This window comes from Lytechinus variegatus, chromosome 14, assembly GCF_018143015.1.
Source record: "Lytechinus variegatus isolate NC3 chromosome 14, Lvar_3.0, whole genome shotgun sequence".
Classification (NCBI taxonomy): domain Eukaryota; kingdom Metazoa; phylum Echinodermata; class Echinoidea; order Temnopleuroida; family Toxopneustidae; genus Lytechinus; species Lytechinus variegatus.
Genome location: NC_054753.1, coordinates 30,328,222 through 30,346,879, shown reverse-complemented (window position 1 = coordinate 30,346,879; position 18,658 = coordinate 30,328,222). Strand labels below are relative to the sequence as shown.

The 18,658-nt window shown below is 37.7% G+C and overlaps 1 protein-coding gene across 1 annotated transcript; it reads right to left on the bottom strand.

Annotated features, from left to right (window-relative positions):
• Window positions 1–16,771: 16,771 nt before the first annotated feature.
• On the bottom strand, window positions 16,772–17,938 carry LOC121427303. The gene has a single exon (XM_041623640.1). It carries the CDS (start codon window positions 17,936–17,938, stop codon window positions 16,772–16,774), a length of 1,167 nt encoding a protein of 388 aa, XP_041479574.1.
• Between the last annotated feature and the right edge of the window lie 720 nt (window positions 17,939–18,658).

The window sequence follows — 18,658 nt, the reverse complement described above, 5'->3', positions numbered from 1 at the left end:
CATTGACGCGCGCGTAATGCGGCTGTGATTCCATGTATTGCGCAGCCGCCATCTTAAAGAGGGCAAGAGCGCGGATTTATAACACACGGCTCTATGGGAGAATATACAGATATTGCCTACCTAGAGTTTGAATATAACATTTCCTCTCCCCGACGGAGTTATATTTTGCCCGAAGCGCGCAGCGCTGAGGGAAAATATTATCCCGAGGGAAAATATAGCTTCCTAGGGGAGGTGAAATGTTATTTATTAAAACGATAGACCAGGCAATATTTGTAACATTATATAGTCTATGTGGATTCGCCATCAGAAATTGCATTCATCATTTGGCTCAAACCCAAAATTCTTGCTAGAGCTCTGATTCATCTACGTCATAATAGATTATTTTAATGCTTCAAACGCGTTCTTCATTCGATCGACGCGTTAACATTAGCACGTACATAAAATAAACTTCCTGGTTACGCAACTTGTATGCAGCGAGTGACGTCACCTTGGTGAATATAGCGCCGCAATTGACAATACAACGCAGTATATTCCCTGAGGTGACGTCAAAACCCAGAATACAACAAATGCGATCCTCGCAGCTATGGTCACGTGATGGCGTATTGACCTATCACTGATTCGAATCTACATAACCTATGTAATATTATCACATATTTCACTTTTTTACATTATATTTTCAATTAATGCTGTATGCAACGTTAAAATCACAAGGCAAAACATTTTTATGTTAAAATATATGATAACCATGCATATTTTATAAAGGAGATGGACTGAACATCCAGAAAACGGGGGAAAACGACGAGGTCGACTGAGTAGTTATTCAATAAATAAGCCATCATATAGCATACACCGTGACAAGGGTGTCAGATAAGGTCAACTTAACACTTTAGAGTGTTCATATGTTCTCATTATTTGGTGCTCATTTGACACTCAGTGTTCAAGCAATATACTGTGTTGAAACAACACTTAGAGTGTAAAATAAACACCAAATACTCAGAAGTGTTGAAACAACACCGTGACAGGTGTTGGATAGAAATATTTTAACAAAAATATTGTTGAAGTTACACTTCACTGGAGTAACTCAACACTGTCTGTTTTTGGGTATATATTTTAAAAAAATACCCTAGTGTTAAGCTACACCGTCAGGCTGCAGGTGTTGAAGAACTTGAAATCGGACACCAAATGGTGTGAATCCGAACCGTGAAACAACACCAAAGCTGGTGTTGGTATTTTTTTTACACCAATGGGTGATTTAAACTTTCGTTTAAATTTTCGTTTCTGCAGGTGTTCGAGGGTGTCAAATGAACACCAAATGGTGTCAACTTCATAACATTCTCCGACTCGTGTTCAAATCGAACACCAAGACTGGTGTTGATATATTTTAACATCCTAAATGTTGGTAATCTTAACACCAGTGGCAGTGTAACTCCAACACCAGATGGTGTGGTCCTTTATTGATTGGGCTGATGTTAGATTTAACACCCGTGGTGTTAAATATAGCTAACGTCGCATAGTCTCCAATATCATATTTAATGGGATTATCAGTGATTCACCGTATGATTTCTACTTAATGGACAATGAATTCTAGTTTGTTATTCCTATTTAATAAAGGAAATACCACTGCCTTTTTTTTCCTTCTGGATGTACAGCCGAAAGCAGCACACGATCCCGGCATGATTTCCTCAAAATTAACTGAAAGGAGGGGAAACTTCAGACCAAGCCCTGATCTACATCATAGGTAATGCACGTACAGCAACCTATTTTTTGCCCTCTTTAAGATGGCGGCCGCCCCGAACATGGATTCACAGCAATTTGATGAAGTCCGCCCTCTAGTGTCAATAATATACATCTCTATGGTACTATCCACTGATCTCTCCCCTAACTGGATATGCTGGGACGGTCCTTTGTTTGAAGCACGCGAGTTCTATTGTCCGCCATACCAGTTCCCCCAAAAGGAACGCGATCGCTCCATTAGCATGTGCACTGTGAGCGATACGCTAGCTGTCTTCACACTGAAGCTCTCATAGCTTTTCATACAAAACTTCATATAATTTAAGGTGCCAGAATTCGCAATTTTCATGAAACCATGGTACTTTCCCAGTACATTTCGGAAACATAATTTTGAAGGGGTTTGTGTTTTTCTTACCTGAGAAAGAATGGATGACATCCTTGACTTGTCTCAGGGTATTTTGGAGGCATTGCCAAATAACATCTTCGGGATAGGGCAAGGACTTTCTAGCTTATGCTGGCATATAACACTGGGCTTGAAGTTTCACCCTTTTATTTAAATAACAAGTCCACCCAAAAGAAAGTTGATTTGAATAAATAGAGAAAAATCAAACAAGCATAACACTGAAAATTTCATCGCTTAAGTGAAACTTTAAAATGTCATAATTTTCATATTTTACTTCCGATTTTGATTAAATTTTCAGAATTATTTTTTTTTCTCTCTGTTCAAATCATCTTTTCCATGAGGTGGAGTCGCCTTTAAGTGTCTCTCTCTCTCCCTCCGTCACACACCCTCTTCAATTATCCTCTCCCCAGTTTGTTCATAGCATGGGTGGCGGAAGCGGGGGTCCTGTCCCCCCTTAATTTTAGGTGTGGGGGGGCAGACCCCCACCAACCTTTTTTTTTTTTTGGGGGGGCTCGTCAGATTATTTTTTGAGTCCCCCCCCCTAATTTTGGGGTTGATAAAACCTCCCCCTGTTTTTGCTTGTCATTTTTTTCCTATGTCCAACCATAAATTTCAGGTAGAACCCCCCCCCCTTCCCCTGAATTTTTGGGTTTCCGCCGCCAATGGTTAATAGTTAAATCTGCCATTCCATTATTGGACAATATCACTCCTGCTGTAATGCTGTCTCTCCAACTTTCCCCTCCCCCTTCACCAATACACACACCCATGCACACCCCCACACACACACACCCCCAAACACATCCTCACAGAGACACACTTCTCATTTTTGCTTCTAGCATCAGTACAAACGTAGACCCCAATCTTATATTAAAAATTCTAATGCAGTAATTGAGAAAAGGATACATTTCAATTTAAGATCGTCAAGGCCATGTTTTTAATAACAATCAATACTGACACTTGCAAATTGCATTGACAACACTCCAATGGTTGAAAGACAAAATATGGACGGATAAAACTATTGCTCATTGCTGAATTGTAGTTCATATTGATAGCAAGAAATATTAACTCTATATGAGTGATCGCATTTGCCTTGTCATCCCCCAGTTGGCTACATGTAGGAATTAAAAAAAAATCTAACTACATGAATTGTGAGTAAAAACATATATCTTATAAAATGGAAAATCTTAATTGAAAACATGATTAAAAGTTAACATCTGCACTCCATGTGAAAAATGCCAGACCCACCCCCCCTCAACAAAAATATCACCATTGTAACGAGATAATGCAAACATTACAAAATAAAATTATATTCCTAGAAGTAATCCTTTCTTGTCAGCGCATCATAAATACTGGCAAGATTCATACACCACTTTAAAAAAGATTAAATGGAATGTTTGAAATGAAAAAAAAAACATATTATACAGAACTACGCAAACAAATGTAATACACTGAAATCAATACCAAACAATAAAAAACAAGTGACCGATGTCATAAAATGGTATGTCCAAATAAAATCTTTTTCGTTACTATTGATGTGAATGGTTGGGCTGTGCAAAATTCAAAAGTAGTACATGGCAGCTACATGTACATTCAATAACTGAACCCTAGACTACCAGTGCAAAATACTACATTGTACATTTTAATTAGCATCCCATTTTCAAAATGATCTATAGTTTTGGATTTTAAAATCTTAAAAACATGGGACCCAAATTGTGAACACTGAATATGTATATACCTCTATTTAGTTGGATAATATCATAAATAATTGTGTGTGCAAACAAAACACTCCACTTTTATATGTGATAACAACAGATTTGAATTTCAAGTATTGAGATGTTAATTGGGAAGGTGAAATGAATCCAGAGTGGCAGAAACACAATCAAAATTTAGAAACTGCTGACTGATATTATCATGTTAAAACAACAAACATATTGTATAATGCATACAGTCCCATACTTCGGATTTATTGCACTTATAAGATACAGGCAGAATATTCTTTTGTGAAGAAGTATGTTTGTCATTACACATCATTTGGGGGGGGGGGGGATTTTCTGCAAGGCAAGATACAGTATATGGAGAGGCACTAAATTGGCAACATGGTTCTCAGCTGAACAGTTTGAAATATTATTGCACATGTGCATGTATGTAGTTGTAAAAAGGCATTATTTCTGACACATTCACACATCTTAAATATTCCCTAAGAAAGTAGTATTGGATTACACATAAAATAAAAAAGAGTGGCTTGTCAAAGGAATCATGCGTGAAATGGGTAGAACATAGGTGAGATCTTGCTGTCGGTGTCCAATTGAGTCGCCTTGTGTTGGCTACCCATCGTCTAAGCCTGTCCAGGTTGCAGTGTGGAAATCTGAAACACATTAACAGCATTCAGTAATTAATGATAGCCTTACAAGTAACAATATTAACAAGTTATATAATGATAAGTGTGAGATGTTTAAGAGGACAAAGCTGGACATGCCCGCTATAAAACAATTCATTAATTTGAAAATTAGGCATCTACTCTCCATTACTAACGTGACTAAAGACAGTCTCGCTAATGCGCATATCTAAATCCTGCGTAAGCATGGTAAGTCTCAATGAAATTTCCATACAAGAAAAGATACAAGAATTTTCAGGAAACTGTTTTCATTGAGGGAAGAAACTATATATTCGTCTTAACTTAACACAAGTTTCAGAATAGATCTACAGCCTACATACATGCACACTCTACAGGCTCAGACATCATTTTCGTGATAATTCTTCTGTCTAGCTGTCAAAACATAACTCACCGATAAACTCATAAAACTTAGCGACAGTTATGAATAAGCAGAATTTTTATTTAATCATGGTTTAAATTCACGCTTCCAGAGAAATTACAACAATTGATAACCCCCCCCCCCCCGGAGTTATTAAAGACTCAAGTTTTGGAAACTTGCTCTGGCCATTTCGAATTACCACACATGTATTTGAGCACATGGGACTACATACAGTCTACGACTATGCAGTTGTCTTACCTGTGAAAAGTAATCCCCTTTTCTCGATTTCTACGGTCATCCCGATTAGTGCAATCATACGCAGCACATGACGGCATCTTTAACTTTGTATCACGTATGAATTCACATTGAAAAGTGCTGTAATAATAGCTGATATTGTAAGTATAATTACGAATTAATACTATTGCCGTGTATGTGACTTCACTTCGATTTTGGCTTTTTGGGGGAACTCGGCGCGCGGCGGTACTACTTCCGGTGCTTCAACACGGAATAGGCCATTCAGCGTTATTGTTCCCATCCAGATAATGGACAGATCAGTGGTACTATCACGTGCGTACGCCCAGCCGAGTTTGCGCGCAAAACCGAAACCTGGGGCCGATTGCACGAAAGGGTCTTTCCAAGGACAGTCTTTCGTGTCGCCCATCATACGCTATTATAGCGGGGTGTTTCTGAATTTTATGATAAAGAATAAGATTCGTTAGCTTGCTTTTAAATCAAATTTTATACAATTTCAATATATCACATCATTTTATAAACAAATAATTTGTTTATTTTAACGGACGAATGGAATATGTTTGCAGATGATTTATTTAAAATGCGTTTTAAATGGCGCATCATAAAAGATGAGCGACACGAAAGATGGTCCTTGCAAAGACCCTTTCGGGTAATCGGCCCCTGTACTCCGAGGAATTTCCTCGGAGTACACAGGGTGACCAGACGTCCCGTATTTCCCGGGATTGTCCCGTGTTTTGCTCCTTTGTCCCGGCGTCCCGACAAACCCTTCCCGGGACGCCTATTTGTCCCGTATTTAAGAATTTTGAACAAAATGTAGTTAATACATTAACAAGTGATGAATTTTCATCAAATAACCAACAGATGACGAAGCAGATATAACAATGAAACTACTGTAATTTGGAGATGTAATCGGTGGAACAAATTATTGAGTTTTCATAACTAGATCTTGTTATTTCAGCTTTCGCTTTTAGTCTTCTGTACGATGCCGGTATGTTTCATCTAATTTTTAAATTTGACAATGTTTCACTTTGAAATTTTATTATCTAAAACATTTTAGTTTTTCAAAATTCTAAAAATGTATTACAAAGCACCAAATATCATTATGATTTTTGTTAAATAACTGGATTTTTTGTTTGCTTGAAGTTTGAACTTTTTTCCTCTTTCTTTGCATTGACGCCCAATGGCGACAATGCATTGTTCTTGTTCCATATTCCTATTCCGTAATCTTCTTCTTCTTCTTCCACCAAAATCCCATTTGTTTAATACATGATTTTGTTAGCTCTACCCTGACTCCGTCCCTCATCCAAATTCATCCAAATTTGGTAGACATGTTGTCCAGCATCCCTAGTTGTGCCTCTCGTCTTCCATTTTCCAAAATCACTCATGCATGACCATCCAGGTGCCATTTTGTCAATTTCAAGTCCATTTGCATACCATTCTTCATTCTTTCATATCTCAATTATCCTGCATGCTACAGACTTCTAACAAATTGCTATAGATAGTCCAAGACTTTCTCTATCATCTGCGACGTATAACCTGACCTTCAAAATGCCACCTTCATGTCCTAAATTCAAATCCGAAATAGCCTTCCTTCAAAAACGTCATATTTATTGAAATGTAAAGTCAAAAATTCGTAAAATGGCCATAACTTTCTTGTTTTGATTCATTTTGAACTCATTATTTCAAGAATTGATTACTGTATCATAACATACAAGCTACTGAGTTTTCACGCATCATTGACCTTCCGTCATTTAAATAGCGCCCTCTAAAGTTTCAAAAACGCTTACCTTTGAATGCTCCTCATTGCGTCATGCGTGGCCAAACCCGTACCCTTTTTTGAATTTAGGGTCTTCAAGATATGATTTTTCATGCCATTGAAAAAAATATATACCTTACAACTGACGAAATATCTGAAAAATGCTCCCGAAAATCAGCAAAATACCCCAAAATGCACTTTAATGCCAGCACAACTTCAACTTGCTCTTATTTCCTTATTATTGAAGCTTATTCTTTCTAACTTGGCAGATATGAGTATTGATATATACTTCAACCGTTCGTCATCCTTTTGTAACAGAAACTAACGAAAATCTGACGCCAGCTTCAAATTATTGTGCAAAACCTTCATTTTTAATGTCTTTCTTTATATGGCATTTACTTCCGGTCTATTGCCTGCGCACAAATAAAAGTGGTATCAATGTCACCGCATTGGAATACTCTTTCCAGTGATACCAAATACGACATAGGTTACAACAGAAAATTTCAAGATAAGTCAATCTGAACACATGGTATACTGCTCACTATGTACACATTATCAACAACAGAATTGTACACAGTGTCTATTGCATCGGTTTCGCGCAAAAACGAACTGAACGTCCTATGGCACGCCATTTGTCCAATAAGGCGATAAACTCAGTTTATGCATGCACATCGTTCTGATATGTACTTAACACTGGGTTACGTTGATGAATTGTCAGCGAATTTGTATGCTTATTTCTATTACTCTCTCTGCGTCTTTCTCTCTCTCTCTTTCTTCAGTGGCCACATGGTCTAAAAATGGACGAAATTTGTTTTACTCGAGAATGTAATTTCCTATGAAAAGCAAAATCTGCCAAAATCCAATTTCATTAACATGTAATTTTTGTTAGTCCTCTCCTGCCTCCGTTTCTCATCCAAATTCATTCTGATTTGGTAGACATACTGTCCATAATTAGGGACCATAACCTTTAGAAATAGCGCCTTCTATTGCAAAGTCTTGAAATAGTTAAATTGCCATAACTTCCTTGTTTGAATTTATTTTGGTCTCGTGTTTTCAGGGTTTGCCAATTGTATCATTTCACATACTCCAACTGTGTTTTACGCATCAGTGATCATTCCTTTAAGAAATAGCGCCCTCTAATATTTTGAGAGTGTATATCATCTAGAGTTTTCTCTTGATCTCCTCCTGTTTCTTGCCCTCTATTAAATCAGATGCGTCAATGCATGCACATCGTTCTGAAACGATTGCAGTTCTAGTTGTTCATCTTTATATCCTTCCTGCTTGCCCTTTTTTGTTCCATCTATCTTTATTTCCGATCTTTTCTTCCTGAACCTTTCTCTCTCTCTCTGTTTATTTGTCTTTCTTTCCTTCTTTCTGTTACTTTCTTTTATTAAATTTCCATTTTATATTTCCTGAATTCAATTTTTCTTTCCTTAAAGGACAAGTCCCCCCAACAAAAACTTGATTTGAATATAAAGAGTAAATCAACAAGCATAACACTGAAAATTTCATCAAAATCGGATGTAAAATAAGAAAGTTATGGCATTTTAAAGTTTCGCTTCATTTCACAAAACAGTTATATGCACATCTCGGTCGGCATGCAAATGGGGAACTGATGACATCACTCAATACTATTTCTTTTGTATTTTATTAAATGAAATATTTTCATTTTCTCATCATTGTCTTGTGAAATGAAGTGACATTCCTCCCTGAACACGTGGAAATTTATTATTTTAACATTTTGTGCTTCAAGCAAGGAGGTCCCAATCGTCAAATTCGTAAAAATTGAAATATTGTATAATTCAAACAATAAAAAACAAAAGAAATAGTGAGTGAGTGACATCATCGACTCTCTCATTTGGATGTAGTTGGCTCGTTCATATAACTATTTTCTTAAAAATAAGCAAAACTTTGAAATGTCATAACTTTCTCACTTTACATCCAATTTTGATGAAATTTTCAGCATTGTGTCTGATTTTTCTATTTATTCAAATCAACATTTTTCTGATGTGGACTCGACCTTTAAACTTTTCTTTGCTTCCTTCTCCCTTTCTATCTTTTTTTCGTTCTTTCTCTCCTTCCATTAGTTTCTCTTTCTTTCATTCTCTCTTCCCTTCATTCTTTCCTCCCTCTCTTTCCTCCTTTCTTTCATTATTTATTTCATATTTCCTTTTAATTCTTTTCCCTCATCATTCCTTTCCCTTCCTTCCTTTCTTCCTTCTTTGTTTTCTTTCCTTCCTGCCTGTTTTCTAATTTCTTTTCTTTCTTCCAAAGAATGAATGAAACATTTTTCTTTCCTTCATTCGTTCTTTCCACCTCTTTTTTCTTATTTTCTTTTTTTCCTTTCTCTCCTTTATTTTGTTTTTCACACATATATTCATCCTCCCTTCCTTTCTTTTTCTTTCTTTCTTTCTTTCGTTCTATATTCATTTCAAAGAAATCTTTTCTCTCTCTTTCATTCTTTCTTTCATCCTTCTTTTATTATTTGTTTCATCCTTCTTTTATTCTAACTTTCTTTATTTTATCTCTTCATTTTCCCCTTCAGTTCGTTTTCTTTATTTCTTTTAAATTCATCTCTTTTCTTTTGTCTTTTCTTCCTCTCCTTCATTCTTTCGTTTACCCTCCCTTTCAATTCTTTATATTATTCACAAGTCTAACAATGTGTATCTTTGTTGATCCTTTTTGTCGATTGTCCCGTATTTGATTTTGTGAAATCTGGTCACCCTCGGAGTACAGGTTCTCGGTTTGGGGCGATTTTCCTCGGAGTACAGGTTCTCGGTTTTGCGCGCACACTCGGCTGGGCGTACGCACGGGATACTACGTATATATCGGTGAAAATCGTCTAGAACTAGACTAGTGTCTGGTGTGCCAGATTCATCAACAGATTCTGCGGACAACCTGGTGGTGAAGGTGGCGACAGATCGCCTTGGCTGCCCAATAAACAAGGCTGACATCGAGAGATCACATCGATCGGGAAAGCCCCGATCTGACAAAAAGCCTCGACCAATCCTAGTCAAGCTCTGCCCCTATCGAGTGAAGGCTGCATTGATGAAGGATCGTCGTAAATTGAAGGGGTCAGGTATCTCCATCCAGGAGGACCTAACTAAATTAAATTATCAAATACTCATGAAATTGTCCTCCCATCCAAAAGTTGAAGCGGCATGGTCAACTGATGGGAGAGTCATGACTGCCCTCAAGACCAACCAAGAGGGAATCCAAGTTAAGAGGCCTTTTCATCACTGCAACAAGTTGCTCCTTTACAACTTCCAGCTTTTGTGTTGAACTTTGTTTCCACTGTTACGGGGGGGGGGGGGACTTTCATTCACGAGTGGATACCATGCGCGACCATGGGGTCTCGAAAAGCACCCTAAACACGTACTTTCCATATTCTGAAAATGCACCCCTAACAAGTATTGGCGTGTGAAACCGTACCCTTAACAAGTATTGGAAACAAAACGATACTCTTGGCAAATATTCCCTGAAATGAACCCCTAAACAAGTACAGGAATGTTTTATTATTACGGGTTCTTCGGTCGTCGGCTTTACCTTATTTGGCTTAGTACGACCCCACCTTCTACACCTCGCGCAAATCGGACTCTAAACACGAAGTGTTGGGGCAAAAAGGACATCCTTTATAAAACATTTTAATTTTGTTTTATCATCCCCGCGAATTCGACCCTAAACACGTAATTTTCCTAGCGAAATAGATACCGTTTTTTCCTAATTTGTTTGTTTTTGACACCCTTATCACGTTACGTACGTAACGTGCCCTATCGTGAAAAGGACATCCCTTTTACGTGTTTTTTTGGTCGCGCATGGTATCCACTCGTCAATGTAAGTGGCCCCTCGGGCACTGTTACCTCTCTCGGGGGTTTACCTTTCAACTGTAACTTGAAAATTACTCCACCCTTTTTCTGAATTTTTTTCCTAGATTCTTTAATCATTCTTTTCTTTCCGCTTTTTTTTTGAAGTTGTGTCTCGTTGTATATTTATAATGTCATTATGTGCCCTTGCACTTTTGAATAATATGTACATACCTTTATATATTCATCATATAGTGTCTGTGAATATGTGTAATGGTTATCCTCAGGGGAGCGTTTCATGAATATTTTCATCCGACAAGTTGTCAGATCTGACATCTTTCCTTGATTCTGATTGGCTGAGAGGCACTGTTCCTATGGTAACTGTCGGATAAACTGATACTTGTCGGATAAAACGTCCGACAAGTCCTTTCATGAAACGCTCCCCAGATTTCCTTGTTTTATCTATCCTTGTTGATATTTTATATTTGTATGGCCTGTGACGGATTTGGTTTAAAAAAGGTTGTTTTGGTTTATTGTTTGCTTGTTGAAATCTCTCCTCATGGATGACGGATTTAATATTCCATAACCAGTTATTAATGAGTGTAAATACGTAAACTGTGAAGATTTCCAATGTATGTTGAAAACTTTTATGTCATGCATATTAATTCGAGAAGCCTCTTTAAAAATTTTGAAGATTTAGCAGTCTTGTTATCCTGTGTAAATCATAATTTTTTGTGATTGGTGTTTCAGTAACCTGGTTTACTCCATCCACAGAAGTAGCTATGTTTGATATTCCTGGATATTCACTTGTTCAAGTATGTCGATCAAATAAAAAAGGTGGCGGTGTAGCATGTTATGTCAGAGAGGAGCTTGATTACAAATTACGCAATGATTTATCAACGGCAAATACTTATTATGAGTCTGTATTTATTGAATTGAATAATGCAAACAAAGAGTCAATTGTTGGTTGTGTGTATAGAGCCCCTGGTAATGATATTCGATCATTTACTGATGACTTTGACCAAGAAATGCAAATATTGAGTAAAGAAAATAAAGACAATTATATTATGGCTGATTTTAACATTAAGTTGTTAAATGTTGATACATGCAGATTGAAAGGTTAGAGATTTTAATAATTTAATGTATTCATTTTGCCTGTTTTGCTTAAATACTAAACCTACACCCATCATTTTCAGCAACTTCAATTGATAATATATATACCAATTGCGTTCAATATCAATTCTGGAATATTTTGTTCTGATTTTTCTGATCATATGCCGATTTGTAGCATTAACAAAGGCAATGCCATTACTTCTAGTGAAGTAAATAGAAAAGTGTTTAGACGTCTAATTACTGAAGTAAGAATGAATAACTTTAGACAAGATTTACTTAACACAGATTGGTCTATTTTGTATGATTTGTTTGACACTAATGTGTCGTTAAACTATTTTAGTGACCTTCTTTCTAAGTTATATAGTGAACAATTCCCTTTAATTGAATGCAGTGGTAAGAATAAATGCAGTAAATCCTTGGCTCATCCAGTTCTTCTTAAATCCATTCATAAAAGCTTTATTATGCATATACGAAAAATAAAAATGAAATTAATCAGAAAAAGGTATATTGATTAAAAAATATATTGACAAATCTTGTTCGTCAAAGTAAGAAGAATTAATATGATAATGATGTTCGAACAAATCAAAATGATATGAGAAAGACTTGGTCCCATATTAACGAATTGCTGGGGAGGGGGAAGAATGTGCCACTCCCAAATGACAAGTATCATAACGAATTATTGTTAAATTTGGATTTACATAAAGCAGAGTATTTCAATAAATATTTTATTGATCTACCTTCTAAAATAAGCAAGGAAATTCCTCCTGTTAAATCATCATACAGAGATTTTATGTCCGTCCAAAATCACTCCTCATCCTTGTATTCTCGACCAACATCTGCTCATGAAATTTCTAATTTGGTTTCAACCTTAAAACCATCAAAGGCATGCCGCGGGTCAGATGATATTTCTCCCAAGGTCATAAAAATTTATTCAATGCATTGTTGATCCCTTATGCGATATTTTTAATAAGTCCTTGTTTCAGGGTATTGTCCCTGACGAACTGAAAATAGCTAAAGCAGTCCCAGTATTTAAAAAGAATGATCGTAAATGCATTGAAAATTATAGACCTATTGCGTTGTTACCCATATTCTCAAAAATTCTTGAGAAAATAGTGTACAAAAGAATGGATGATTTTCTTCAAATTCATAACATCATGATACCACAACAATTTGGCTTTCGAAAGAATTACTCCACAAGTATGGGTGTCTTGAATTTAGTAAATACCATTATAAGTGCAATTGATAGTGGAAAATTTTGTATTGGTGTGTTTCTAGATTTATCGAATGCATTTGATACTATCGATCATGATATATTATTGTACAAGCTTGAGCATTATGGCGTTTGTGGGGTAGCCTTAAGTTGGTTTAAAATTACTTAACGAATAGATGTCAGTATGTAATGATTAATGGAGTTAAATATGGTGTACCCCAAGGCTAGGTTCTGGGTCCCTAACTGTTCTTGATTTATGTTTATGACATTATAAATTCATCAAATTGTTTACTTATTCACTATTCGCAGATGACACTTGCTTACTTTCCCATCAAAAAGATATGCATACTCTCATATTCTCAACTAAAAATGAAATTGAAAGTATATTTAAATGGTTTTGTTGTAATAAGCTTTTATTAAATGCTAGTAAAACTCAATATGTTGTCTTATGAACAAGGGGTAAAAGAGTCCCTGATGATACTAATCCATTATCAATAGGTAGCCATCAGATCAATCGAAGTCAAGATGTAAGGCTCGGGGGGGGGGGGGGGCTCAGTATATAATGCATAGTGGGTATGTGCCTCGGAAGGGACCCCCATTTTGACACCAAAATTTCCGTTCCAAGGCCATAGCATTTTTTTGTCTTATTGAGAAAAAAAATCAAACAAAGAAAGCCGCTCCAAGGAATAGCATTCTGTTATCGAGGAAAAAGAAGGAACAAATCCGCTCCTAAGCTTCGCATACTTTTCGTTACGCCGTTCCGGTCGCATTGATCTGCTGCAATTTTGGTGAAAAACGGCCACCGAACGCTGTCCGACCATCGTCTCTGCGCGAGCGCACCCGGCGGAGGCCGCGCTCGCTGCATCATGCACGCATGCCCGTTCCATATGGGTACATACGCACGTACTCACACGCTGGCGATCCGTTCCGAGGACCCCCGTTTTCACAAATTTGTAGTTCCGAAGCCCGTTCCGAGGACCCTCCTTTTTACAATAAGCCCGCTCCAAGGCCCCCGTTTTTTGTCTCGCCTGCGGCACACCCCTACCACTTTTTTTGTCGAGTGCCCCCCCGGATGTAAGGTTTCTGGGAGATGTAGTTGATGATCACTTATCATGGAAAAAAATCACCTCAGTTATGTTTGTACTAAGGTATCAAGGAGTTTTGGTGTCATTTATAAGTTACGTTTCTCCTATACCTCAGCAGACCTTAGTAACTCTTTACAATACTATTATTATGCCACACTTAAATTATTGTAATGTTGCATGGGGAAATACATATAGGAACCATTTAAACAAACTGCTAGTTCTTTAGAAGAAAGTTATGAGGCTCATACATGTAACAAATTCGAATTACAGATGTCCAAGTATTCCTTTATTTCTACCATTAAAGTTTTTGCCTCTTGATGATTTAGTCTCCTTCAATTGTTTGATATTTATATACAAATCACAATCCTCTCAAAATTGTTCTTTTTTAAAAGATGCATTTGTTGTTAACTCAAATGTCCATATGTACAATACACGGCAGAAACATCTTATCCACCAACCACTTACAAGAACAAATATTGCTTCGAATTCTTTTGTGATAGTTTTTACAAAAGAATGGAATAAGTTACCACAAAGTTTTATATGCAGTCCAACACTGCCCATATTTAAAATTCATATCGAAAATATCTATTTGAAAGATTACAAAATATCTTAATTTGATTCTTGATAAACCATATGTGTGTGTGTGTGTTTGTTTGTATGTATGTATGTATTTTCTTATTAACTCTCTATATTATCATTGTAAATAAAATCTCATTATTATTGTTATGTACTTTATAAGGGGCCCCTATCACCAGGCTCTGCTCCTATGGGGTCCCGAACCCATCATGTATTCTCATTTTTTGTCAAACTGTGTAATATGTCTCTTGTTTTTGATTGGTTTAAATGAACTTGAACTCTCTCTTCTCCCTCCCTCCCCCTCCCCTTCCTCTCCCTCCCTTTATTTCACTTGTTTTCCCTTCTATTTCTCTTTTCATTCTACTTGTGCAGCTTTGTTTTTTGTTCTTTTGTTTGTCTTCCTTTACTCGTTTTTGTCTTTTGTTTTTGTTATATAATAATAATAATAATAATAATAATTAAGACTTATATCGCGCCAAATCCACTCTGTAGAGTGCTCAAGGCGCTTTTTAGGAAATTATAAAAGAAATTAAGAGGAATTGAACAGAAATGTTTTGAGGTAATGTTTGAAAGTTTCAGAAGTCAAGCACTGTTTGATGTTATGAGGGAGGCTATTCCATAGCTTCGAGGATGAGTAAACAAATGATCTTTCACCCCAAGTTTTGGAAACTTTGGGGGTAACAAGAGAATTGGAAAGGGAGGAACGTAAGGATCTTGAAGGGGTATAACTTTTGATCAGTGAAATAAGGTACTGGGGAGATGAGCCATGAACACAATGGAAAGTTAACAACAAAATCTTGAACATAATACGCTGTTTTACAGGGAGCCAATGTAAGGATCTTAAAATAGGAGTAATGTGAGTGCACCTGGTGGATAGAGAAACGATGCGAGCGGCAGCATTTTGAAGTTTCTGAACTTTCACTAACTGATTCTGGGGTAGATTAAACAATAGGGAATTTCCAAAATCAAGACGGGACGAAATTAAAGCGTGAACCAATTTTTCTGTGGCCGGTCGAGACAAGTAATTCCTTATAAAACCAATATTTCGCAATTGGTAGCGAACTGATCTACAAATAAAAGAAATGTGATTTGACATTGTCATGTGAGAATCAAAAACTATACCCAGATTGCGACAAGAACTTGACAAATTTACAGTGAGACCAGAAAATGAAATGGAGTCGATGTGGATTTTACTAAGCTGTACTTTGGAGCCAAAAAGAAGAAATTCACATTTGGTTGGATTCAACTTAAGAGAGTGAGAAGTCAGCCAGTTGTGAACATCAACCATGCAACATTCAAGACGATGGATGGAACTTTCTGCAGCTTGTTGATTCGAATTAAAAGAAATCATGAGTTGGATGTCGTCTGCATATGCTTCAACAGAATGTTTCAAGAGAGAGGCAAAGCATCAGATTTATAACCGTTGATACAAACAATCTGAGAGTGAAATGACAGATAAGACTGAAACCACTTGTAAGCCTCACCCTTAACACCGAGTGAACTAAGTGTGTTCAAAAGGATAGTGTGGTTTACCGTGTCGAAGGCAGAGGACAAATCTAACAGCAAAAGAGCTGTGGTGTTCCCTTTATCCATACTTTGTAAGATATAATTAGACGTGTCAAGAAGTAGTGTTTCTACACTATGATTAGACCTATAACCTGACTGGAAAGGATCGAGCAAATCATTATCTGAAAGGTATTCGGACAGTTGAGAGAACACAATCCTTTCAAGAATCTTGAACAAAAATGGTAAGTTTGAAACTGGGCGGTAGTTTTGGAGGGAGTTTTGGTCCAGGGAGGTTTTTTTTTATGTGGAGCGTTGTGGCCCAGTGGATTAGTCTTCGGACTTTGAAACAGAGGGTCGTGGGTTCGAATCCCAGCCATGGCGTAATTTCCTTCAGCAAGAAATTGATCCACAATGTGCTGCACTCAACCCAGGTGAGGTAAATGGGTACCGGTAGGAAGTAATTCCTTAAAAAGCTGTGTGCGCTATGAACGCCTAGCTTAGCCGGGTAATATAGGAGCGCCTTGAGCACCTAACAAGGTGGATATGTGCGCAATATAAATACCCTATATTATTATTATTATTATTATTTTAACAGTGGGGTAATGAGAGCAACTTTCAGAGAGGGAGGAACGTATGCCTGTTCTATACTCATATTAATTAGATGTGAGAGAATTGGAGCAACAGAAGGGGAACAATCCTTAAGTAATCTAGTGGGAATGGGATCTGACTGACATGACTTGGAAGGAAGTTTACGGAAAAGTAACATGATCTCGTCAGGAGTGGTAGGTTGGATAGTGTCAAAGGAGGAGGAAGTGAGTTGGCTGTGTGGAGACTCATCTGGTGCTAAGCTATCGCAGATCATCTTGACTTTGGTCTGGAAGAAGTGAAGGAAAGTAGATGCCATTTGCGAGCTGTCAGAGTGGGAAGGAAGAGGTGATGATTGTCGACGATTCAGCAGCCGATTAGCCACAGAAAAAAGTTTTTTAGAGTCGTCGTGACAGTCTTCAATGATAGCCACATAATAGGAACGCTTTGCCCTCTTCACAAGGGAATTGACAAGGTCACGCTGGGCAGAGAAGAGTTCCCGGTGGATATGAAGTGAAGACTGTCGCCATTGCCTCTCCAGCCTTCTTCGTTTTTTCTTCTGAGAGCGGATGTTGTCATTATACCATGGAGAGTCAACATGAATCCGGACTTTCCTTTCTTTCGGGGGTGCATGAATATCGAGAATCCTTCCCAGTTCAGAGTTATAACGATGTACAGCGGTGTCGACACAAAAATCTGCACTCTCTGTCCCAGGAGCAATGATGTCACATTTAGTGATGTCGTTCGCAAAAGTCACCCTGTCGATGTTGTTGATGTTGCGACTGATTATAGTGGACTGGGACCGACTCGGCTTGGGAAAGTTGACCTTCCATAAGATGGCAGAGTGGTCTGAGATGCCAGGTATGACTCGAGGCTTCGATAAGAGAGCTCGATCATCAGAGTCCCTAACCATGACGACATCAAGGATGTGACCTCTGTCGTGTGTTGGAGTATCAACTAGTTGAGAGATGGTGTGACCGCTAATTAGATCATTAAACTTCTGTGTGTTGGGTGAAGAGTTATTGTCTAGGTGAATGTTCAGGTCGCCAGTGATGATAAAAGGTGGAGTTCGATATATGCGTCTATCCAGGAAATCAGAGAATTCATCTAGGAATCTGGAAAAGCTATGTCCACCAGGAGGCCTGTAGATTACAGAGATGTCCATGCAATTAACATTGTTGGAGATGGTTGCGGATAGACATTCAAAACTGTTGAAATTTTCATGCGGCTTGGTGACAACTTTAAGACTGTTCTTGTAAAGAAAAGCCACTCCACCGCCACGCCCAGAGACCCTTGGACAATGCTTGAATGTGTAGGAGTCAGGACACAGGTCACCTATGACCGCATCGTCATCTGAAGTCAGCCATGTCTCACTAACACAGACAAAATCTAATTTGTGATCTATAACAAAATCTTGAAGAATAGTAGCTTTATTACGTAGTGACCGGGAATTAATGCTGGCAAATTTAAGATGCCCCTTTAAGAGGCATCGTCCTCCTCTCTTGCCCCGATGGGTCCTCCGCCTTCGACAAAGTCTACTGATCCCGAGAGACACCAACCGGTCCCATACAATGGGATTATCTTCTCGCCATCTTCCCGTGGAACAACTATCCCTTATATTAAGGGCATGAAGTGTCTGACTATCATATGTAAAATGTGAAGTTAAAGTATCAGCTGAAAGGTTGGATCCACTAGAAGGCCCAGGGTTAGGGTTGATGTCTCCCGAGATCAGTAGCAAAATGCGAAATCTAGAAAGAGAATTAGCATACCGCTAAATGGGTATACCAACATATTTGTGCTTTCCATTTGGATCAGGTTTAACAGCATTACATGTACATTGACCAGTAGTATAATGAACAAGTTCAGTTGTGAAAGACACAATACA

Coding starts and splice junctions, on each gene's coding strand:
- LOC121427303 (XM_041623640.1), bottom strand. CDS start 17,938: ATGGACATCTCTGTAATCTACAGGCCTCCTGGTGGACATAGCTTTTCC.